The following is a 26,444-nucleotide window of genomic DNA, read 5'->3' on the forward strand; positions in this document are numbered from 1 at the left end:
TATGGGCTAGGCCACTGCCGAAAATGAAAGAAATAATTTATAGAGGCAATAAGATAAAGCACCCATGTGGCTTTATCTTATTGCCTCTATAAAGAATCATCATGCAAGTTAAGAATTAAGAGCGGGCCTCAGATACACATATCTTGTGAGTTGTGAGAGATATAATTTTGTTTTGTAAGTGGAATTTCTTTACCAATGGTGTAGTGCATGCCATCGTTGTCATGTTGAAATTATAAGCATTATTTGTTGAAGTTGATAAAGCATTTAACACACCAAGTAGGTTATAATTTATTGAAGACATAAAAGACAATCACAAAAGAGTATAACTTCACAACTACATAAAGTAGGTATTATAAAATTTTCTATTTTTACGCCGAATGCTTGAAATTTTGTCCATTCGTCCTCTCAATTTGTGATTTTTAAATCAATACCAGGAAAACTGACTTGTGGATTTAATCCACAAAACGATTGTCTATAAAAAGTACAAGATTTTTTTTTTATATAAGCAATAGAAGTTTTCTTGAATAGAAAAGTACAATGTGTTTACAATAATAAACCTAATGCACTTAAAAAGATGAGTACAAACAAATCAAATAGAATAGCTAACAAAGGATAATAAATCCGACATGATAAGACCATGCATAAAACCCCAAATATGAGACCACTCAAATAAAGTCTCAACTAGCAAAGATTTCAAAAGATTTGCAGGTCCCTCAATGCCTTTAGAAAGTATGAGAATTGCGTTCCTGCCAAACAAGCCATATAAGACAAACCCCGGTACCATATTTCATACATTTGAAGAAAAATTCTCCAATCAATTCCTCCGTGCAAAGAGCAAAGAGGCAACTATATTAAGCATCACCCATTGTACCCCAACCATTAGAAAAACTTCACTCCACAGCGCATGAGCAAACTTACAATGAAGTAGAGAATGATCCACAGTTTCCGCATCACAATGACACAAACAACACCAATTCACGAGTAAGTTCTTCTTAACAAGGTTATCAATTGTAAGAATCTCATCCCTAGTTGCTTATCCATAAAAAGAAAGACACTCTTTAGATACCTTTACCACCAAACGCTCTTCCAAGGAAAAGAAACAGAAGGAGCATCCAAAAGAGAATTATAAAAAGAGCACACATCAAAAACACCCTTCCGAGTCTACTGCCAATTCAGAATATCATCACCCACTCTCCTGGGCATTTTGGAGTAAATATGCTCGAAAAGTATACACTCCAATTCTCAGTCATGAAAAGCACAATGGAATAATAAATTCCAACTCCTACCTCCCCCTTCAGGTGCAATGGAAGATATTGACATTCTCCTTAGGCTCACACAGCCAGAGAGTTATCAGAAAAATGAATATGTATTTCATCATCACAAAAATGATATTGTAAGATGTAACTACAAAAGACAACTAGGGAAAGAGAGATTTCCATCGTTTAACAGCCAATATTTCTTCAGGCACCAAAAATCATCAAGTATTGGAACCCATCATACCCACATGCCTTCACAACACAAGGCCAGTGAGCTAAATTGACATACAGCTTTTAAAATCTTTTATGGTTAAATCATTAAAACAAACCTACAAGAATTGAGCTTTTTGCAAGGGGAGAAAAGAGCAATATTAATTTTTTTTTTTTTTTTTAAATGAATGTTGGATCAAAAATCAGGTACATCCTTATAATACAAACACAACTTCAGCTACAACCAGACAACATATTCACATCAGGAGGCTACAACTGAGCGTGCGGTGTTCCTTCCAAGACCAAGACCCAAGCCCAATGGGACGCTGTCAGTCGTAGATTTTCCATGGTTATTATGGCTGCAATGGGAAGAATGAACATGCCCGTGATGGGTATTGGTGCTATTAGAATTTACATTGATGACAGCATGGCCATTGCCATTAGTTTGATGAGATTGGGCATCCCCATTTTGTAAGTTTGAATTCCTTGTCATACGCACCATTCCAATCTCCTCAGAATGAGCTGATTCTTCAATATACTCCACATCTTCGTTGTAGCCATTAATCAAGAAATCAGAACAGTTCTTCTTCATCCCATGATCATAGGGGTTTCTGAACCGACCACCCGGACCCCTTAGGTAGCTGTAGCGCATTGCATTTGCCATTTCATTTGTTGTGATGTTGCGTGATATCTGTGGCAAGATAAGAAAGGATTCAATACTAGTAACAGGATAGAGAAACTGTTGAAAATATCATATAGATGGAAGCTAACTATTAGAACTGAAAGATTGCAAAATGGAAGAAAGAGAAAAGGGGCATCAAACTCAATAGTAAATTTATATCATTACACCATGTTCTACTTCCAAATTTATATCTGTTATCAGACATTAAGATCTCTCTCATGTGTGTGTGTGCGCTTCTTTTTGGTATATCATGACAAAATATTATCACTGCTTCAGCCCACAAAAGAAACCACATAATTAGCAATGACAAAGAGTGTCGCTGAATTTCTCCATCCCTCCCTCTCTCTCTTCTCTCCCTCTTTTTGCTTCATTTAGGAGCTTTTTTAGGCAGAAGATTACAAACAATGACTTATCCACCTGAAAATCCAGAGTGTAAACCCACAACCATTCCCTAGAACCCTTAATCTCCCTTGTGCTTTTGTCCATAGCTTTTTTTTTTTATAAGATTCTTTAGGAGCTTTGTTTTTGGGGGATAAGCCTATTAGGAATTTCTTTAAACAAAAATCATAAAAAATGACTTCTCCGCCCTGAGAATCCAGCGGGTGAACCCACAAAGCATTCCCAAGAACCCTGAAATCTCCATACAAAACTTGTTAAATTACCTATTCTCCCAAAAGCTTAAGCTATTAGGAGATGGTTTAATCATTTAACCACATAATTCTAACACTCTCCCTCAAGTGTGGGCTCAAATTCTCTTTTAATAGGTGATGCCCAAAATGTGGGATTCTTAATGGGAGGTAGTGTGGAGGAGACCAGGATTGAACTTAGAACCTTCAGCTCTGATATCATGTTAAATTACCGATTCTCTCAAAAACTTATGCTTAAGCTATTAGGAGATTGTAAATTTAAATATTTAACCACATAATTCTAACAAAACTTAAAAAAAAAAAAAAAAAAAAACATGCCACGTAAAACAAAACCATCAACGACAAATCCTAAATAAAAGAGCTAATAAAAAAAATTGGTAATATAGACACTACTAGGGAAACTAAAAGGGAAAGGTTTTAATGCATACTTGTATTACAAGGGTGTATGTGGTAGCAAAAAGAAAGGGACAAGTGTATAAGGTCCACTTGGTCACGTGCATTGCACATGACCCTTGAACACGTCTCTTTCTTTTTGCTGCCACATATCCCTGTATACAGGAATTTGCTGCATACAAAGCCTTTCCCAAACTAAAAAACCATGAATGACTTGAAAGAAAAATGATTTTTTTTTTAATCAAAATATTTCCCACACACCACTTCCAAAATGTACACTTCACATCTGGAAGGCATTTTGGTGTCACCCATCTGATTAAGGGTATGCAAAGGCAACTAGGTAATGGGAACCAGATCAGCTTCTGGTGGGACAATTAGTTGTCTGGTGATCCCCTTTTGAGGCAAGGATAAAAGGCCCGATCTCCTTGGAAGAATAACAAAGAACGGTAGCATTAGTTCAATCTGATACAGACTGGAATTGAGATTTACTTACTCAACAACCTCCTACTCCAATTCAGGAGACTCACAGAAGCACACCCATAGCTCAATATCAGATAATGCCAGACCATCTAGCACGGCCTAGTGATACCAGGCAGTGTTCAGTCACAGAGGCATCCAGACACTTATACCACTGTGAGGCTATTACCTTTGACAAAGGTCAGGGGGTTGGATCTGGAAAGCCCCATGTTATAATAAAATCCACTTCTTTATCAGGAAATGCGCCCATGATCGACTACCTACATGAAAATATCTAGCCCATATACAGAATGAAATTTCCCAAGACTGTCCCCATTGTATTCAACCTGAATCCACCATACATGTTCTTCGAGACTGCCACTGGGCAAGAGAGTTTTGGATAGCATTCCTAGGAAACTTATGATTGGATTTCTTCCAACTTCCTTTGCCATGTTGGTTGCATCAAAATTTAGATAACAAACTCTGGTTCCCGGCCATCATATACCTTGGAACATTATGTTTGCATTTGGACTATGGCAGTTATGGTTATCCAGGAATGCTACGATTTTTAGATCCACTAATTGTTTAATTCATCAAATAAAATATAGAAACCTACACCTAGCATTAGAGTACTAGTACCTTGCCCAGCCCATAAAGCAAATCCTTCCCCAGGAAAATACAAATAGTTGCTTGGACACCACAGACTGACACTTTATTACCTTAAATAAAGATGGCAGCATGGTAGGCAATCAAGGTAAGGCAGTGGGAGGGGGTGTCATTAGAGTTAGGTATGGCCATTGTGTTAATGGGTTTTAGTTGCATATTGGCACTACTACAAATGATATTGCTGAATTATGGGCTGGTAGATATGGTTTAAACTTAGCATGGCAACTAGTGTATATGCATCTCATATTAGAAGTAGATTCAAAACTTGTTATTAATTGGCTAACAACCCATGGTGTATTGGCACCGTGAGGCCAACGGATTTGCTGATGGCTTAACAAAGAGGGGGAAGGAGAGCAAACATGCAGTGTGGAATATAATAGTTGCCCATCCCTTTTTTTTTTTTTTTTGGATAAAAAAGAAAAGTCTGTATTGATAAAGCCACTGTGTGTGCAATAAAAGCTGCACAGAGGAGACACAAAGTACAAAGAAGAAAAAAGAGGAGACAGAGAAGAAAGTTAAGTTTTCACATTACCAGAGAAGAAGACTAACTGAATAAGATAGATGAATTTCGTCTTCAATTTAAGCTGGTTTTGCATTAGCTTGAAAAGAGAGTATTAAGATCTTATAATACCCATATTCTCTTTTTTTGATGAATTATAAATCAAGAAGTTCTGGTACATGGTTCTGAACATGTTTATTTCTCTTATATTTTGGAAATTCGTAGACTTTACCGCAAGTTGAAGTGGAGTATGTCCCAAAGCCTGCTGAGCTTGATGATGGAATGGATGAAGAATTTAAAAATATTTTTCACAAATTTAGTTTCCATGAAACTGCTGCTATTCAAGTTAAAGGAATCCCTCCTCACCCCTTCTTTTTATATAATATTGACTTTATGTTATTCTATTTTCTTTAGGAGAAGTATGAGTATGACATGATGCATTAATTATTCTACCCATCCAGGCTAATGATAACATCGATGAGCAATTGAGCTCTTTTTTACAAAACCCTCATTTTTTATTTTGTTTTATCTTGTTTTTGTTTTTGTTTTTGTTTTTGTTTTTGTTAGGGAGGAGAGAGACATAAAAGGTGAGCAAAAATACATATTCACCCCTGTTTTTAACAGAGATGGATTAAGGGAACAAACAGAGTAAACCTCAGGTGGGCAAAGTAACACTTTTCAAACCACAAGTAGGCAATGTGAATTCGGGTCAAACCACAAGTGGGTTTACTGTAATCACCCCTATATATTAATAATAGCCCCTTTTCTATTTAAAAAAAATAAGGAACAATGAAAAAGTCACTAATACAAAGGTTAAATGCAGGACAATATCCAGTCAATCGTCCTGCAGCACCAGGAAGATCCCTGATGACAAGATCAGAAAAGTCATCCTAGACAGGCCAGACACTCCAAAAAAGTAGAATAATCATAAAATAAAGGCTGAAAGTTGCACAGCTAATGCCAATTGTCTTATTAGACCTAATGAAAATGTGACATAAAAGTGCATCACACCTTGAGCAGAATAGAGATGCAGCTTAGGATTATGAATTCAATTATAATAAAAGCCAATAGTTTTTTTGGTTGGCAATGAGCTAAAATCAATAGTAAAACAGCACCAGAGTCCCAGCATTGCAAATGTATTGAAAGTAAAGCAGATCCCATAGACGTACCTGAGAAGCTTGTACTAGTGTTAAAACTGCCACGCCAAAGAAGAGAAAAATATCCATAATCAGAAATGATAGAGCACCAACATGATGATTACCAGCATAGTTGATCCACTTCCAAAAAGAAGGTGGTGCAAGTGGATTGGTTAAAAGTCCTGTGAGCATCAAATTATTTTCTTTCAGCAGACTAGGCCACCAAAGAACCCAGAAAAAGTAACTTGAACGATAAGTTGAAGACAAAACTAACTTATACACATACTTGTAAGAGTAACTGCACCAGTGATCAACATTGCCAAAACTTCTAGAACAAGGAATGCAAAGAAATCCCACTTGTTTTTCTGGAAACAGAAATTGATAAATGATAAATCAGACTAAAATTGATCAATACGGAGAACTACATGTACACAAAGTGGAAAAGAATTGTTACAACCAAAAGCACAATATTAAGATTATGTCAAATTCTTTAATTATGATATTATCTGTGATTAAACATATTTCAGAACAGCCTAGGAAAGGAGAAAAGGCTGTTTATGATAACTCTGCCTAATATTAACACCAAAAATACTAGTGTGTCCATAATAAATTACAAATTTTAACTGGAAAATGGAAGGACAAACATGAAAAAAAAAAATTTGATAAGTAACATAAGAATACAAACATGAAATTAAATAACTCATCAGTGTCAAACCACCTTGCCGATACAATTGGATACCCAAGGGCAATGATGATCAAATTGTTCAACACAACGATTGCAAGTGGAACAATGCTTTGCACGGAGAGGCCTGACAATCTAATGGCAGTGAAAAGGGACATCTTGTTAGGAAATATTCAAAGTAAACCATAAGTTACACAGTGGCTATGAATGTCAGCAGGAGATTGCACCTTGCATGTTGCACAGAGCTGAGACCAATTCCCAGCTAGCAAAGCAGGATTATTTATCTCTATCTTCAACAATGGTTCCTAACAAGAGTAAGAAAATAAAAGTATCCACAATCAGTTGAAATTGAAAACCATATTCAAACTCAAAATTCTAAATACAGTTTAAAAAAATAAATAAATAATGCTGAAAGAATATAAAGAGACTCTGAAACAATGATATAAATGTTACTCAATCAGTGAGATTTACAACCGAAAGATGGTGAGTGAAAAAAAGAACAATATGCAGTCTAATCAGTAAGAGATATAAGAACTAAAAGAGGCTGAATGAAAAAAGAATAATACTCACATCATCTTTCATGTTTTGTGGATCATGCACATTCATTCTAATGAAACCAGGATCCTTTCTGCAAAGGAAATAGAGAGATCAACCAAAAATTAAATAACATAAACCATGCTCCTTTCCCATGTCTAAACTACTTGCAGATATGTGAAGTACTCATTCTAGCAGCACATCACCATAGGTTATATGCAGATGTGCAGGTGCATGTTAGTACATGGTTAATTTTTATAACATGCATAGACATGAACATTCAGTGTGATTATTCTTATTAAAATGAAAATTGGGTGATTATTAATGAAAGGGTAGCCATACTCTAGAGTTAATGCTGAGAAAATTCATTATCTTGGGTCAATTATAAACATCAAATCATTACTGAAAAGAAAGATTATGATGTCAGACAGCTGACCACACCAATCTCACTTCAATTAATACACTCAGCAAAGTGAAGGACAATGGACAATTAAATGCAAAGTTTGTTGGGCCAAAAAAAAAAACAATTGACTCAAAGAAAGAAAGATAACTCACCCCAAAAAAATTGAGAGAGAGAGAGAGGGCCACCATGTTTGAAAACTAAGCATGACTAACATTAGGAACTTAAAGATTTCAAGTGAAAATGGGGGGAATAAAAGGAGACCAGCATCAATAACTGATATAACTTGACATAGCCAGTACAGATTCAGCTCATTCAGTTTCTAGCACTAACATACCTGCTACACCTATAAAACATAACTAGTCCCGCAGATGCCAAGAAAACACCTAACCATGCAAAGAGACCCGAGCCAGCAGTCAATTTTGGAAAATTTGATGCTGCAGCCAATGTGAAAAAACAAAGCACGGTTAGCATAATCATGACATGAAACAAATAGTTCTAATTTTTTTCACACAAGCTCAGGGTAAATACCAATGATGACAGATTGAGTATAAGTCACCAGTAGCAGAATTATTAAACACCAAAGTATAGGGGCAAGTCCTAATTTTGAAATTTTTCCAAGGCGGCTATTCCCATCAAAACGTTTGTCAAGGAGCCTTCTAGCATTTCCCTACAAAATAAGATACATCAACCATAAAGCTGCTGTTTCTTTTTTTCTTCTTTTTCTTTTTAAATCAGAGCATAAAACATGTAGTATATTTCAGCAAATCTCAAAAGCATAATCCAACATTCATTTTCAAAAATTCCCAACTTGGAAAGGAAAGCCTGTGTAAGAGGACAATTATACAGGTAAAAAGTTAAAAGACCAAGTCAAGCTACCTCAAAAGCTAGTATTGTGAATCAAGTAAAAGTCTCTGTCAGTAATTGTCAGTGTCAAGTTAGAGACTTCAAAGATATGCATTCAGAATTACCTACATCAACCCATCAAGGGCAGAAAGAAGGTGGTGGTGTCATTGTCAAAAAAGAAAGAAGGCAGTAGTGTCTGACAAGGAAATCAGATCTTTGAATACACAAAGGTTCATAAAAATGTTTGTTTTAAGTGTTTCACAAATCCATATCTAGAGATCTTTGAATAATTCCAAAGTAAGAAAAGCCAGAAATCCATGGTCTGCAACAGTAACAAAGAAAAATAATAATAATAATGTCTTCGCATAGAATCTGAATATCTGATATTGATATAAATATAGAAATACCCTGGATGTTCAATTGTCAATAGAAGCATTCAGGCCAAGTTTCCAGGAGATGAAAAACTTCCCCAAGATACCCAGGCCAGGGAGTGTATCACATTAAGGCCAAGTTCTAAAGTGTTTATAGGATCAATGTGATACAGACAGACACCCATACACATTTGAAAATGCTGGGATAGACAGACAGTAGAAACAAGGAGCATACAGAATTTCATTGCTCAAAAAACACTTGTTCATGCACTGAGGCGTAGAATTCTTGCTGAAAATTCTCAAGGAAGTTTAGCTGTCTGGGAAACTTGAATGCAAGTTCAGGTCCCAAAACAACCTTTATTCCGCCACAAAGTATTCTCATCATTAAAATGAGTTGACAACGAACACCCGGAGTCGTGTAAGAAAGGTATAGAGAAAAAAATTATCTGTCAAAGTAACATTACTAACCAAATTTAAAGTATTTTGGTTATGAATCACCTACAAGGAAAAAGGCAACTTGTCTGTGATTCTTATCAGAAGCGAGCTGTGCTGGCGTAAGTCCAGTGTTATCAGTCACTATCAAGTCTTCCTTCTTGCCAGCCTGTACTAACACTGTGCATGCCTCTAAGTTACCTCTGATAGCAGCCCAATGGAGAGGAGTGCAACCTAAAATTACCAAGAGAAAACAAGGTGATAGGTATAACGATTGATTTGTAAAAGTATACATTGCTCCTTTATCTATTTGACAAAGTAAAACAGTCTAGTGTTAAAACTTTAGAACTTTTTTTTTGATAAGTTAAAACTTTAGAACTTAGCATGAGAACTTACCCTCTTTATCCTGGCGACCCCTATATGCATCCAGGAACAAAAGAAGACGTATAGAGTCTGCAAAACCTTTATAAGCAGCCCTAAAGTTCAGACAGAAAATAAATAATAAATTCCTCCATCTCAAACTGAGCAAAAACATACAAAAAATCTTCTGCCATGGGAAATATATAATATGATTAAGCGAGGACTACAAATTATGGTGAAAGTACCATAAAGCAAACTTATCCACTGTACTGCCATGCAATGTTTAGTAGCATCACAGTACATCACCAGTGAACAAATTAACAATATTAGAAAAAATGTTTCATACAGAGTAGAAAAACAAAAAATAATTTAATGGGATGCATGGAAGGTAGTACATGTGTGATGTATCATGTAAAAAAACTTATGATAATATAAAGCAGCTTTGCATTGAAAATGATCAATTGTCATGCGCAAACTCATGCAAGGAAGAAAAAAAGGAGGAAGAAAATTAATTCGAAAACACATATTGAAAGAAGTCAAAAACAGGAGAAAAAGTATAATTTTACTCCTCTAAATATGGTTAAAAACCAAAATAGAGAGACATTTTAACATTTAGATATGACATTCACAAACTAAGTGAACTGTTACATCAGTGTGATAAAATAAATAAATAAAAAACAGAGCATGACAATCAATAAATTTTCATTTCAACATCAATAGATGATGCAGTTAAAATTCTCAAGTACCAGTGTAAAGGACTTCTTCCGTCATTATCGGGAACATCAGGGTCAGCATTCCATTTGGAAACAATGTGATAGAGGAAAGCTGTCTGACCATATTGAGCTGCAACATGTGTTGACTGCACTCAAGTCAAGATAAAGATAACTATTAATATGCACAGTCCAGAGTTTATTTTTTTGATAAGTAAAAAGAGATCTTTTTTTTATTTAAAACAGTCCAGAAATGTTTGAGGGCCAAAGTATATACCAGTTAAAAGTATATAAATTGTGCCCAAGAGCCTAGAGGCTCAATGCCATTGGGAGATTCCCAGGTTCAAACCCCACCCCCTCTGTACGAAAAAGGTATTTAAATTGTGAACCTAGAATATAATCCAAACTAATAATACAGAAACTACACAAAGAGTCATTGGAGTTGTCCAAGATTTGTTACATATCAAACTGATAATAATAATAACAACAATAATAATAATCGAAAAAAAGAAATTCAAAGTATAAAAAACTTAAACAGATGACCATGTTAATCCATCCTTCCACCATTGGGAGCATTCTAATAAAGGATTTCACCATTGGGAGCATGACAGGAGCGTTACAGGAGCTCCTGTAATGCTCCCAATGGTGGAAGGATGGATTAACAGGAACAAATTAAGAATATTAGATGCATAATTCTTTGATAGTGGGGGACTCACAAATGCTCCTGTAATGCAATTTTGTCACCTAATCTTTATCTTTCAGTACTTAATTTCATACGATTTGGACATTAATTTTAAATGCACATGATATTCTTTACTTTTTCTTATATTTGCAACACAATAAACTTTATGCTCATTCCATATTTCACATATTTTACCCATAGATCTGAATTTCTCCTACAAAAAATATTCTTCCAGTATCTTTTTTTTATAGGTAATAGAAACTTTATCGAGTAAAAAGAAGTACAAAATGTTCACGATGATGAACGCACTATACTTGAAACAAATACAGCCAAATCAGAAAGAAAAGCTAACAGATTGAAGGAAAACAGAAATAGAGTTACAATGCGTAAAACCCCAAATATGAGACCAATCAAACAAAGTCCCACTTATAGAAACTTCACCAGATCCAAAGGTCTCTCTCCACATCTTCAAAAATATGAGTATTACATTCCTGCCAAATTAACCACATTAGACATGCTGGTACCATATTCCAAATACTTGAACAATGTTTCCCCAACCAGTTCCTCCAAGCAAATAGAAGAGAGGCTACATTCTTTGGCATTACCCACTGAACCCCAAACAAACACAAAATCTCACTCCATAAAGCATGAGCAAACTTACAATGGAGCAAAAGATGGTCCACAATTTCTCCATCATATCGACACAGACAACACCAATTAACAAGGGTCTGCCCCCTTTTAATAAGATTGTCAATAGTAAGGATATTTCCCCATACCGCTGTCCATAAAAAGAAAAACACCCTTTTGGGTACCTTTATGCACCATATGCTCTCCAAGGGAAAGAAACAGAAGGAAGCTTTAGTTAAAAAATTTAATAAGACCTCACTTCAAAAACACCCTTCCAAGACAACTGCCAATTCAAGGTATCATCACCCTCACCCCTAGGTAGTTTGGAATAAATGAGCTCAAAAAAAGTAAAAACTCCCTCCAATTTCCAATCTTGAAAAGCACGGAAACCATCTATTCTAACTCCTACTTCTCCCATCTGATGCAGGAGAAATCAAATCAGAAATCCAAGCTTCTCTAGATACAGAACACACAAACAGATCCGGATAGAGATCCTTTAGGGGAATAGGCCCTCACCAAGGATCATGCCAGAACTGAATACGATGGCCCTCTCCCACCTCATACACCACATTTCTTAAAAAGCTTTCAGCACATATTCTTCTACATCCTGCATACATGAGTTCCTCTACCAACTTGAGTACACCAGCCCCCTCTAGCTTCTCAATATTTGGATGCTATAACCTAACGCCATAAACGATTCACTTCCCTCCCGAACTGCCATAAACATATACCAAACAAAGCTTGGTTAAATAACCCAATCTTCCTGATCCCCAATCCACCTACCTCCACCTCCACCAGCCAACACACCTTGTCCCAAGCAATCAAAGGATATTTAAAAACATCCTCCGACAACCCCCATAGAAAATTTCTCTGAATTTGCTCTAATCTATCTGCCACGGCTTGAGGGATATTGAACAAAGATAGATAATAGGTAGGAAGGCTCAAAAGAGTGCTTTTCGGTAAGGTCTGCCCGCTTTCGACAAATATAGACGTTTCCAGCAGAGTGGCATAAATAACCCAATAAAGAATGTATTTTCTACTGCCAAGACAAGAAAAACAGCTTCCTCCTTTTGGTTCTGGAGAAAAGATAAGTAGAACACCAATTCTCATACTGAGAAGTTACTAATGGCAATTTCTGAAGCTTTCTGTTGAAGACTCTAATACACGAGGAACTATGTCACTGACTTAAAGTTATTGTAAAACAAGTGCTACATTGGATCATAAACTACTTGCTATTTTTAGCACAACAATTAAGCACAGTCCTAAAGAAGTTCACATGATAAATTTTTTAAGAAATTAAAAAATAAGCAGGATCTACCTCTTACCTATGCTATGCAAGACATTATCCCTACCAATGATAGCAAGGCATCTACCAAAGGATACAAGTTTGAAAATCAAGAGCAGCATCCTAATGCTCAAGTCCATGGGTTAAATCAGATTCCTCTGCCGAAACGACAGTACCAGAAATAAGACAGACTATTAGAAAACAGAATAGCATGCCCATTTGATGAGTGATTGGCTTACATATAAGCCTTGAATTATTTCCATACCCATATATTCGTGGAACACATGCATGCAACAATAAATTATCATGCACTGGACCATGATGGATCCATGTCAATGCATCATTACATCTATAATATCCTCTAGCAGGAGGTCCAGGACTAATTTTTTTTGGGAATAAACAATGAAATTCTAACTTCAGAATTCCGGATAAAATATTTTTAAAAAAAATTTTAATATTTAGGAAAGAACAAAAATAGTTAATGTCTAAAGAAAGAAGATAAGACCAACCTGATAGCCATTCATATCAGCAACATTGACCCGTGCACCCTCTTGGAGCAATACCTCTGAAGCTTGGATTGCACCCCGAACTGCACTCCAATGTAATGCAGTTTGCCCAGTTTGATCTGTTGCATTTACATCTCCGCCATTCTGCCAATTAAGAAAATCCAAATTAGAAGAGTCAAATGCTTTCTTTTTCCAAGACTTAATTAAATATATAAAGCTGAGCTAAGTTTACTTTCTGTCCACCAACAGACACAAAACATTGACCCCAAATCTGCTTCCATTTCTTTGCTTGATTTCCTCAATTTATCATCAGCTGAAAATTAAACATCCAAAATAACCAAAAACCAATCCAATAATCCATCAAAGAACCAAAAACAATGAACATGTTACTTCTATTATACACCAAGCGAGCTCAACTACACACCAAAACTAATCAACTACAACCCCATTCAACAAAGACCCACATAAACAAAGCTTAACAACGTAGCAAGTGAAGCAAACCCAATTCGTAAAACCCATCAAATAACCAAAAGAACACACAACACAAGACCTCAGTAATCACACTAAACAAAAATTAAAACAATAGCAACAAAACCTTAGTCCCAGATTTGCTTTTGAGGTTGGCCATGGATCCTCAACAGATTAGTCAAGGTTGGCCACAGGTATTCTTTTCCTTCATTCTTATTCTATCTGAAGTCATATTCATTATTACTTCTTAATTGACATTTCATTTTTTACTACTTCAACTAACGTTTTTTTTTAGTCTTCCTCTACCATTTTTCATTCCCTCAGCTTGAATCAACTCAAGCTTTCTTATCAGCACATTAGTCACTTCCCTCTAAACATAACCAAACCATCTCAACCAGTACTCCCTCATCTTTTTCATCAACAGGGGCCACCCCTATCTTTAAACAAATTTCATACTTCAAAATCCTATCTTTCCTTGTATATTAACTTCTTCATTACAGCCACGCTCATTTTATGAATATATTTTTTCTTAACAGCCCAACATTCCGTACCATATATCATAGCTGGTCTTACAGAAATCTTATAAAATTTACCAAAAATAGCACTGCATCGAGACATAGTAAGTGAAGCAAAATGAACCTAATTCAGAAAATTCATCAAACATCCAAAAGAACATACATAAAAGACAACAACTTAATTTATAAAAAAAGCCCAAAACCATTGAAACAAAAAAATACCCAGCTCAAATCCATTAAAACAAAAAGAACCCAATTCAGAAAATTCATCAAACACCCAAAAGATCATACATAAAAGATAACAACTTAATAAAACAAAGCTCAAACCCATTGAAACAAAACAAATTAAGCAAAGAAAAGAGAGAGAGAGAGAGAGAGAGAAATGGGGAACCTCGATAATATACTGAGCAGCGGCAGTGCGGTTATTGAGGGCAGCCCACTGAAGAGCGAAGTAGCCGAGTGAATCGGGCTCCGAAACCGAGCAACCCTCTTCCTCCACCAATCTCTGCAGCTTCTCCAAATCCCCGTACGCGGCCGCCGTGTACACATCGTTTCGCAAGCTATCTTCCCCAACTCCATTGGCTACACCTCCGCCACCCGAATCGGCGGACAAGGCCAAAGCCGAAGCCGAAGATGATGCTTGGTCACGAGACTCGACCTCTTCAACGACCTCGATCTCCGACGACATTTCTCTACAAAGCCCAAAAATAATTTTGATACAAATTAATATAGGAATTGGATTTCGTTGACTTTGGAATTCCCTATTGGGCAATGCTACAGAGGAAGAGAGAGAGATTTGGGTCTTCGTCGCCTTCCGTTTTGACTGAGAGAGAGAGAGAGAGAGCGGAAGAGAGATAAAAGGAGAAGGCAGGCCACTTACCTTTGAATTTCCGTAAAATGACAAATATCAAGAATGATGAGTATGGCACCGCAATACATACAGCACTGGGCCACTGGCTACAAAATATGGCTACATTCTTTTTTTCTTTTTCTTTTTTTTTAATGATATATTTGATTTTATTATATTGGCTAATGCTAGGCCACAACCTATTTTACATTTTTACAAGCAATTGAACTTCTAATTAGTTTTTTTGGTTCAATCTTTACCTACACCAAAAACTGATGAGTATCTTAATCTAATAATAAAGAATTATCATTAGGAGAGTACGTTATAAGTTAAAACTTTCTAAAAAAAAAAAAAATTTGGTTTTCATCTAGCCTACCATTAACATCATTTTTACTAATAACCACGCGTCACATCATCGGTTTGTAAAAAATTTTATAAAAAAATTTATATCTCTGACATTACTCCTTATTAATTTAAGGTAAGCTAATGCCATAAACACGCAGTAGTTAAGGTGCATTAAATGCTTTATTAAATAATTTTTTATTTTTTAAAAAATAATAATATTTTTATTTATTTTTTAATAAATAAAGTTATACTGTCCACGTATATTTAAAAAGGAAAAAAATGTTACAATAACATAATATTTTATAATATTTTTACAAATTATTGTTGTGGCAAATTTTTACTAGTTCTCATTTGAGTTCACTACTAATATCATTTTTTCACTTACCAATAATTACTCGTCACATCAGTTATTTGTAAAAATTTTCATAAAATAATTTGTTGTTTTAGCATTTTCCAAGAAAAAAATACATAACAATAATGAATTTATGTGTACAAGCCAATAAATCATTACCAAGTGTGTTCTATTGTTTGACAATATGCATTACAACTCATAATTGAGCATTTATTAATCTAAAACTAGTCTCCTTATGGCACTTGTTGACAGGGATAGCAATGAGGCAAGGTGGGGTCGAAGGATGGGGTCTTCACCCTTGCCTCGCATGGTTCTATCTTATCCCATCCCCACCTTGCCCCACACAATGGTGCAAATTGTCTTGCCCCATCCCCATCCCTTAAAACTTTGCAGGGCTACTTCATATTAATTTGTCACACCCTCATTGCACCTATTACAATTTTTTTATAAAAAAATATATATGTTTCATTAATATAAATATACTTGAAATTACAATTAAATTTATTATATCAAATCAAACTAATTTTTAGTAATGAATTATCCAAATTATTTAACAAAGACAATATCACATAAAATAAAAGAGTCTTAATATTTATGCATTTAAATATTTAGTAATACAAACCAAGTCTTTAACACTAATAGAGCAAGGTGTGGTAGGGCTAACAAGACTAAGCATATCCTTGCCCCACCCTAGGGTGTGGGAAAAAAATATTGCCCCTTTCCTACTCCACTACCATTGCAGGGCTTGGAAAACCTGCTCAAGGCAGGGTGGGGGAAACCTATTCCGAATGAAGCGGGGTGGGGCGAGGCTAAAAAGCCTAAACCTATCCCCGCCCAGCCCCAGAGTGCAGGGGAAAAATCGTGCCCCATCCCCATCCCACCACAACTATATGACAGGGAAAAATTGTCATCCCCACTTGTTAAACAAGACCCTTGATTTTAGGCTAGAAGTTTATGGTCCATTTATTTTCTTTTTTAAATCTAACATAATTGGTCACAATCTATTGACTCACCCTAATTGAAAGAAAAAAAAAATCAAAATCTGAGATTTTTGGACTAACTAGATCACATATTGTTAGGTTCTAAGGAATTAGGAATTAATATATTAGAACTTAATTATGTATATGTTGGCAAACTATGATCAAAACATTCAGTCTAGATTTAAGCTACTCAAAGTGTGTTTATGTGTAAAGTTGGAATCGAGTGTATTGTAGAATTTAATGTGTAAATTTGCAAAGCTCGATCGATCGAAAATTAGACTCGATCGATCGAAACTCGTGCAGATTGTTTTTCTGCAAAATTTTCCAACTCAAGCCCAAGCCCGTATGATGTGTAGGGTTTTATGTTTTGCTTCTAGTATAAAAAGAAAAACCCTAGCCACATTTTAAAGGTTGTTGATATGCTGTGTGTATAAATCTCTTGTGAGATCTAGAGGTATTTGGCTTCATACATACTTAGGGTTATCAAGATCAAGATTGATGTCAAGAGCTTGGTGATCACTTCAGTTGCTACATAAAGAACTTAAAGAAAACACAAATGGGAGTGCTAATGGTTGTTGTGAATCGAAGAAAGAAGTAATTTGTGGGCTTGGAGCTGTCACGTAGTCATAATAGTAAGTTTTCTACTCGAGATAGCAATAGGATATTAGTAGTCTAAGTCGCTATTGTAAAACTCCAATTCCTTCATAGTGGATCTGTTTTACCTTGAGGATAGTTAGGTTAAATCCTCCCCAGATTTTTTACCGGTTTGGTTTTCCTGGGTTATCATATCGTTGTGTTCTTTATTTTCTGTATTGTTTACTTGATATGATTTACTTGTGTTAACCTAGACTTGAATAATTTATCTGAGTAATCACTTAGCTAAATATCTAAGTTAATCAACTTGTGTTTTAAGGGGTCTAAAAACATACACATATAATTCTCAATTTTCAAGTGTATTAGATTTTTTTATTTACTAATTTTTTTAAATACAAACACATCATTTTTTAAAAAATTTATCTTGTGAGATAGTCATATAAGACATTTCTCTCCCAATATTTGTAGGTCTTACATATGTAGATCCATATGTTGTGAGAGAACTATTTTATGAGATCATGAGATACCTTCCTAGAAATTGCACTCTATCTACCAATTCTCCAAGAAATTAAAACCACAAAATTCACTATGACTATATTTCTAGGAACAAACTCCAAGCAAATCTAAAGCGCATGAATACAAGTCATGTCTTGGAATTGAAGACAATTCCAAATCCGCTTTGTTTACGAACAAGGAAGCTATAAGTAATGCAACTATGAATCTTATGGAGAGTTCAATCCTGGATGCCCATAAATCCTAATGAAAAAAAAAAAAAAAAAAAAAAAAAAAAAAAAAAAAAAAAAAAAAAAAAAAAAAAAAACCATAAAGGGAAGCAATTTGAGAATTAGAAATACATTTCCAAAAAAATTTTTTAAAGAAATAATACCAATGTTTCTGTTACATCTTATTTACAGCACACTTGGATTACAATTAAAGTGTAATGTTTTTGTTACATTACACTATTCTCTCTCTCTCTCTTTCTCTCTCTCTCTCTATATATATATATATAAATAAATATAAAATGAAAAAAATTAATTGAAAAAGATTGAACACAATGAAAAAAAACTTAAATATAATGAAATTAGGTAAGCAGGAGAAAGACAAGAGGAACAATTGATATAAGAACAAAATATATAGCAACTAAAGATATTAGTCCGATAATAAGTAATAACTACCACTACCACTATCTGAATAAGAGGGACATTATAATTCTCCTGAACATGATTCTGGTGGTGATAATAGTGATGGCTCCGAAGCCGATGATGAAAGCAAGTGAGATTGAGATATTTGAGCACAATATTTCTTCAAAATATGATGTAAAGACGGGTCTTCGAAGCGCGCAAACACAGTCGAGGCACAATATTTATCAAACTCTTGAATAGCTTGACAACAATCTGGCTTCAAAGAAATGAAAGAATGCTTTCGGGTCCAAAAAGCATGGTATATCTCATTCATGCATGTTCTTCCTTCATCATCATCAAAAGCTGAAAAGCAGTTCTTCACTTTGGGTTCCAATGGTTGCAATGCCATAGGGTGCACATGAGATCGAGGGAACCGAGGATGTAAACATGGGTAAGATCGTTGGGGTGTCCATTGTTGGTCTTCATGATCATCACTACTTGTAACACACCTAGCCATGCTGTGTGTGTATGTGAAAGTGAAACATGTGGCTAAGCAAACAAGAAATAAAGCAACAACTAATCCTTTGTTGTTCATCATGGTTTAGGTCTAAACAAAGGTATAAACTTTCAATTAAGAGTCTACTTTTTCTCTTCTGATGATGAGTGAATATGAAAATCGGTGAATTATAATGATATATATATATATATATGGCTATTTATATTTTATATAGAGTATAGAAGACAAATCCAATTGCATTGCACTACAAGTAGTACACCTTAATGAGACTTTTAATATAACTAAAACTCAATTTTTAAATTCATATCCGATTCTTTCCTTTACTCCCCCGACTTTAAAATTCACTAATTTGTGTTTAACACAATTTCTAAATCAATTTATTTTTTCATTCATAAAAATAGACTATTTTATAATTTATAAGCCATTAACCGTGAAACAAACTTTTTTTTATTTAAAAAAAATGTATAGTAGCCTGTTTTAGCGTTTAACCATGATGCGGTCTGTCAATAAGGTTTTTTTTTTTTTTTTTTTTTTTTTTCAATTCATTATTATTTTGGATAAAGTTTAGCCACATATTTAGAAAATCTAACTGTTAAGTTGTATGTTCTTTACTTTCTTAATACACATATCAAATTTTATGTCAATAAGATATAAAATTACTATATATGGGGACACGTTTTGCAGCCCAAGCCCAAGGTGTATGGGATCTTGGACCAGTGAGCCCAATACAATAAATTTGTAGAAAGTGGATCAAAGAGTTAGGCTTTAGTGCATGGATAACAGTTAATATGGTGTTCATGACAATCAAACAGAGATGAACTGAGTTTATCAAAGAAAGTTTGTTCTTAGCACAATCCGAGGAGTTTTGTTCTAGTAAATATTGAATGAGAATGGTTACAAGAGTTCTTGAGATTGCTACAGTGCTTTCTCTCTTAATCCCCGGGCCCTCTCTCCATGGTGGGTCTCTCCTATTATATAGTTCCCTTTGAACGATCTTGGCCTTCTACTTGTTAATCATCCAAGCCTATACTTGAGTGCTTGTCCTATCAGACACCCTCTCTGGCGTTTTGTGAGTTGTGGTAACCGAGATAGCACTATTCAAGGGTCTTGTTCACATAAATGTGGTGTTAGCAACTTTCCCTTAAATATTCCTGAATTCCTATCCTTTAGAACTTCCTAGAAGGTCACTCTAACTATTTAGGACTTATATTTGACCGTGCTTTAGCTAGTCCGAGGATATATTCCTCCTCAGACTTGGACTACCACTTTCTCGGCCAAAGCCTCACGCCCCATTATATATGTCCGAGGATATATTCCTCCTCACACTTGGACTACCGCGCTCTCGGCCAAAGCCTCACGCCCCATTGTATGATTTTGGGCCCATAACCCCACAATAGCCCCTCAAAACTCCGGTTTTTTCCTCTCACCCAAGGAGAAAAGTGGGGTTTTGAATTTTTTAAGAGTTAACTCTACTTGATCCTTTGATTTACACCCGTGGGAGTGCCGTTTCACGCGCCCTATATTTGTATTGTAAATTGCACATTTCAGAGCTACTAATCTGAGGAGTCGATTATAATCTTGGGTCTGTCTTGACATTTAGTGAGAAACAAATAGATATTATGGAACGTTACTTTCCCAAAGTATGTGGTCAGAGGAGCCAGACATGACTAAAGTTCTGTTTAAACACTTGAAAAATCGTCATGGAATATTAACCTTCCCGCATCATCTGGTCCGAGGACCGAGGTATGATTTAGGCTCAGTTTAAACACCTAGAAAAGTTGTCATTAAGTGTTAATTTCCCCAAAACAGGAGGTCCGAGGGACCCAACATAGCTAAGATTCTGTTTAACTGCTTCTAAAGATGTCAGTTCGTGTTAATTTCCCCTTATCATCTGGTCCGAGGACTACAGGCATGACTAAGATTCTGTTTAACCACTTTCCCCGGGTGCCTTATAAAGCTCAGCCCCGAGTGCAAAGATGTCACTATGTGTTAATTTCCCCTTAGCATCTGATCCGAGGACTACAGGCATGACTAAGGTTCTGTTTAACCACTTTCCCCGGGTGCCTTATAAGGCTTAGCCCCGAGTGCAAAGATGTCACTGTGTGTTAATTTCCCCTTAGCATCTGGTCCGAGGACTACAGGCATGACTAAGGTTCTGTTTAACCACTTTTCCCCCCGTGCCTTATAAGGCTCAGCCCCAAGTGCAAAGATGTCACTGTGTGTTAATTTCCCCTTAGCATCTGGTCCGAGGACTACAGGCATGACTAAGGTTCTGTTTAACCACTTTTCTCGGGTGCCTTATAAGGCTCAACCCCGAGTGCAAAGATGTCACTGCGTGTTAATTTTCCCTTAGCATCTAGTCCAAGGACTACAGGCATGACTAAGGTTCTGTTTAACCACTTTTCCCGGGTGCCTTATAAGGCTCAGCCTCGAGTGCAAAGATGTCACTGCGTGTTAATTTCCCCTTAGCATCTGATCCAAGTCCGAGGAGGAATATATCCTCGGACCAGCTAAAGCACGGTCAAATATAAGTCCTAAATAGTCAGAGTGACCTTCTAGAAAGTTCTAAAGGATAGGAATTCAGGAATATTTAAGGGAAAGTTGCTAACACCACATTTATATGGACAAGACCCTTGAACAGTGCTATCTCGGTTACCGCAACTCACAGAACGCCAGAGAGGGTGTCTGATGGGACAAGCACTCAAGTATAGACTTGGATGATTAACAAGTGGAAAGCCAAGATCGTTCAAAGGGGACTATATAATAGGAGAGACCCACCATGAAGAGAGGGCCCAAGGATTAAGAGAGAAAGCACTGTAGCAATCTCAAGAACTCCTGTAACCATTCTCATTCAATATTTACTAGAACAAAACTCCTCAGATTGTGCCAAGAACAAACTTTCTTTGATAAACTCAGTTCATTTATGTTTGATTGTCATGAACACCATATTAACTGTTATTCATGCACTAAAACCTAACTCTTTGACCCACTCTCTACAAATTTATTGTACTGGGCTTACTGGTCTAAGATCCCATACACCTTGGGCTTAGGCTGCAAAATGTGTTCCTACAATTGGGTGGTACATTACTCACTTTACTTCACAGCTTATAAGGCAGAAAGTGGGGGGGGGGGGGGGGGGGGGTTTTCCTTCGATGTGGGACGCCTAAGTTGTAAGCATGCCAAGGTCGGCCGAGGACGTTGCAAAGCATGCCGAGGACGGCCAAGGACGTTGCAAGCATGCCTTAGGTACCCACACTATATGATCTATAAGCTTATATTTTATGTATAATTTTAAATTACAAAAACTTACAATTGAAACAATTTATTAATGACATATCCATTGATCTTTAATTTTTGCAAGCACGGAGGTTATAAGAAAAATATGTAATCCAACAGTGAATTTGTCAAAATTCACCTCCAATAAAAAGATATTAAAGTTGTAGCCTTAAATTACAATCAATTTTGTAACTAAACTTTATACTATTATTTTTATTTATATCTTCTATTGATTATTATTATCTTTTAACTTTTTTTTTAGTTAAATAGCAGAAATTATCTTTTAAATTTGAAAAAGAAGGTGGGATACTTAAAATAGAATTGTTTCTCTCTTTCTTTTAAAACTACATATTAGAAAGAGTGTTGGTTTGTTTGTATTAATTATCCTTATCAGAGTTCTAATTATAACAAACAATATCAATAATTTTTTTTACGCCCTTTTCAAAAAAAAATATTAGCTAGAATGTGGATACAAATTTAGGAAAACGAATTGCTATGTTTTTGGATTGAAACACGCATAATAAACCTGTGAGCTAGTTTTTTTTTTTTTTTTTTAATTTTTTATGAGAATTGGTTTATCTTTTAGGATGACAGTCATTCGTGGGCAACATTATCCAAGCATGTGGATCTCACTGGTTTAATCTTCCATTGATACATGCCCAGGTGGCCGGTGGGTACCTTCATTTCCTGCTCCGCACTACTTGTCTAACATTTTTGCACTATGTCATTTACTGAGGCTGGTCATGGCGATCATTCAATAATAAATGCGACCCCTATTAAGTAGAGACATCTATTTAATGCGAAGGTGAATGTTACTAAATAAGCGAATATAGCCGAGTTGTTGGATTCAGGCACTATCCTCTCTGGTTCGAGGTTGGTGTCCCATCGGCTAGATACTAGTATGCAGCGAAGGGCATGGTCGAGTTGAGTCCAAGGTCCCTTAGTGGACAATGAAGGGCATGCATGGATGGGTTGGAGCCTTGGAGGGAGGCCAAGGTCCCTGAGTGGATTTGACCTTCTTCCTTTACAATGTTTGGTCAGCCCACATTGTCATTATCTTGGCGGCGCCTGATTCTTTGTTTCTTTCACCCCTTCTTCATGGGCTAAGGGTCTGTGAGCCTTGTGTGAACAAATCAAGGCTCTACAAAGACCTTCTCAGAAATCGCACTCCAACTACCAATTCTCCAAGAATTCACTATCCAAAAATCCTAATGAAAGGGGAAAAAAATAAAAATCATAGAGGTACACAATTTGAGAATATACAGTTCCAAGTTTTTTTTTTTTTTTTTTTTTTTTTAAGAAATAGTACCAATGTTTTTTAAGCAAAAGGGCTTAAATTCTTCCATTTAAATTTTCACAAGTGAGAATAATGGCCTGTTTGGAAGTTTAGAGAGGGAGGAGAGTAGAGGAGGAAAGTAGAGGAGAATGGTTATCCTCTACCTTGTTTGGATGTTTTTAAAATTAGTAAGGGGGAATGGAGTAATTAACCCTTCCTCTTGTTTGAATGTTTTAAAAATTAGGATGAAAATGAGAGGAAATTATTTAAATAGACAAATTTACTCCTGTTTGAAAATGGATTTGCAACATTAGTCTATAATTAATTTGTTAGATTAAATAATTATTTAATCAAACATTCTCATTCCATTAAATACCACTAATAAAAGTATAAAACTACTGTGGGGCCCAAAATCTGCGGTCCCAGCCCACCTTGTATTAAGGGCTCAAAGCCCAGGCCGAAGAGCCCTACTACCCAGGACGTATGATGAAAGTCCCTTAAAGGCTCAAGAATGTGGCCGAGGAGGATCTCACGCTCAACACCTCACAAAACGCCTGAAGTAAAAGACAAACTCAATACAAAAGCATTACAATGAAGAAAGTTGTCCACACCGTAATGTGGAGCCCAGCACCTGACAAGCCCATACTCCAGACCTTGCTATTCAACTTTCCCCAACCACCCTGACGTATGAATTGATAGGACGAGTACTGACCCCAACGAAGGAAAAACTGACACGTAGGTGAAGAACGGGAAGTAAATACTAGTATAAAAGGGAAAGATAGCGGAGACAAAAAAGGGGGGGGGGGGATCCCATAAAAAAGGAGAATGGTGAGAATAAGACGCTCCTCGGACTAAGTCCGAGGAGACAAACCTTTCAAACCACATCCGTGCAAGGCTTAGCTATACAGGCCAAATTCGCCTTCGTATGGGCTTCCATGAAAATCATGACTAAACCGCCGCCCAATGACCAAGGTCCAGCCTTTCTATCCCACTCTCTATGAATTATATTGTTCGGGCTTTTTTATATACGAGACCAACGTTATTCTTGGGTCGTTAAAAATCGTGTCCCTACAACTACTATTAACTATTATAAAATATTTTTATTACCTCAAAAAAATTATAATAAAAATAAAAATAAATTCAAAAATTCAAAACCCAAACAAAATTCGAAAATTTGAAACCCAAACAAAACCATGAGCTCCACAGGAGGTTCAACATAAAAGAGGAACAAGCCCATTTAAGAGCATCTCCAACTGTGTAGGTAAAAGCATAAAATTCTCTATAATAGAGAATGGGACCATAAAAACATTCTCCAATGTGTTGTCTATACTAGGAAATTTTTTTGGCTCATGAACATTAGCTCATCAAGTCTGATGAGATACTGTTCATTCTTCAAAAGTTTTTTTTTTCTATTATAATAATCAGGTGGTGAATAAAAAAACGTTGGAAAATGTGTAGTTGTTAAAAAAAGAATAAATAATAAATGAAGAAATAATATTTAAATGAGATAGAGAATGGGATAGAGAATCTGTTGGAAAGTGTATTTGAAAAAGTGAGTAGATAAAAGGTAAAAGTCACTATTCATTCTCCAAACAGTACAAAAATTTGATGAATTTGCTGGAGATGCTCTAACGTTGGAGCACTTCAACAACAACATCAACAACAACAGAAACAACAGCAACAGTCGTCGTCGTCGCCGGCACAGCCACTAGTTCAGAACATGCGCTTGGGTTTTAGTTTCGACGACAACACCGTTTACAAGCCCCTCTCCGCTGCAACAAATGCCACAGGTATGACGACAGCAGCAGCAACAACATCACCAACTTACCAGCTTGATGGTGGAGGTGGTGGTGGGGCTGTAAATGTGAATGTGAATATAGGGAATATGAGTGGTGGAGAGCAAGCTAAGAGGAAAAGAGGGAGACCCAGAAAGTATGGCCTAGATGGGTCTATGGCTTTGGGTCTCACTCCTACGGCTCAGCCTGTACCTATAGCTCAGACTCAGTCAAGTGGTGGAGGTGGGTTTTCATCTCCTCATCCAGCTCCAGCTCCTCTTCCTTCGGCTCCAGCATCGCTTCCTTCTGGAGGATCATCGCCACCCACTTCGTTCAAGAAAGCTAGGGGTAAACTGCTTGGTTCTAGTAGCAAGAAGCACCAATTGGAAGCTTTGGGTACTTATTTTTTGTTGAATCTATATCTAGGTTTGCTTTTTAAAGTTTAAAGCTTTACCGGGTTTTTTCTTTTATGTTGTTGTCATGTACAGTGTGTGTGTGTTTGGGTTGTTTTTGCAAAAATTGTGTTTGGTTTGTAAGAAAGCACCAGGAAGATTTGTCATTTCTAGTGTTAAATTTTCTCAAAAAACAAATAAAGATTATTTATAATCAGTTTGTAATTTTATTAATTTAGAAAGGATAAATTGAGGAATTCATTTGATCAATAATTTATCTACTCTGCTTTCCTTTCAAATCTCTCTAATTTTGGGGAATTAAAAATGAGGGGTTAGAGGTAGTTGAAACCCCTCCAAACCCTTCCCTCTCATTCCTTAAAAAACTTCCAAACAAGGTAATTGAATTACTCTCCCTCCCTTTACTCTACTCCCCTTCCTTTTTTAAACCTCCAAACAGGCCATAAGTGTTAGAATTGTGTGGTTAAATGATTAAATTTATTATGTTCCAATAGCTTAACAATTGAACAATATACACCCAAAATTTGATATTTACCGATTTTTATAATCTCACTTTTTGGCAAGATTTTTTTTTTTTAAGTTACAACA

At 36.0% G+C, this 26,444-nt stretch overlaps 2 protein-coding genes across 2 annotated transcripts; one reads left to right on the forward strand and one right to left on the reverse strand.

The window, feature by feature from the left end:
- Positions 1–1,418: 1,418 nt before the first annotated feature.
- LOC126715492 (protein S-acyltransferase 24) lies at positions 1,419–15,332 on the reverse strand. Its single transcript, XM_050416111.1, has 14 exons — positions 15,244–15,332; positions 14,755–15,055; positions 13,384–13,524; positions 10,317–10,429; positions 9,607–9,686; positions 9,281–9,444; positions 8,093–8,231; positions 7,899–7,998; positions 7,198–7,255; positions 6,855–6,932; positions 6,664–6,762; positions 6,232–6,310; positions 5,979–6,127; positions 1,419–2,157 (listed from the first exon to the last, which is right to left on the reverse strand). Exons 1-14 carry the CDS (start codon positions 15,300–15,302, stop codon positions 1,729–1,731), a joined length of 1,989 nt encoding a protein of 662 aa, XP_050272068.1. The 5' UTR covers positions 15,303–15,332; the 3' UTR covers positions 1,419–1,728.
- A 10,059-nt stretch (positions 15,333–25,391) lies between these two features.
- Positions 25,392–25,892, forward strand: LOC126704598 (AT-hook motif nuclear-localized protein 10-like). Its single transcript, XM_050403627.1, has one exon. It carries the CDS (start codon positions 25,392–25,394, stop codon positions 25,890–25,892), a length of 501 nt encoding a protein of 166 aa, XP_050259584.1.
- The last annotated feature ends 552 nt before the right edge of the window (positions 25,893–26,444 follow it).

The sequence above is a fragment of the Quercus robur genome, chromosome 2, assembly GCF_932294415.1.
Source record: "Quercus robur chromosome 2, dhQueRobu3.1, whole genome shotgun sequence".
In the NCBI taxonomy this organism is placed as follows: domain Eukaryota; kingdom Viridiplantae; phylum Streptophyta; class Magnoliopsida; order Fagales; family Fagaceae; genus Quercus; species Quercus robur.

Coding starts and splice junctions, on each gene's coding strand:
- LOC126715492 (XM_050416111.1), bottom strand. CDS start 15,302: ATGTATTGCGGTGCCATACTCATCATTCTTGATATTTGTCATTTTACG. Junction 15,056..15,243: donor CATTTTACGGAAATTCAAAG/GTAAGTGGCCTG, acceptor TGGGCTTTGTAG/AGAAATGTCGTCGGAGATCG. Junction 13,525..14,754: donor CTGCTCAGTATATTATCGAG/GTTCCCCATTTC, acceptor CTTAATTGGCAG/AATGGCGGAGATGTAAATGC.
- LOC126704598 (XM_050403627.1), top strand. CDS start 25,392: ATGCGCTTGGGTTTTAGTTTCGACGACAACACCGTTTACAAGCCCCTC.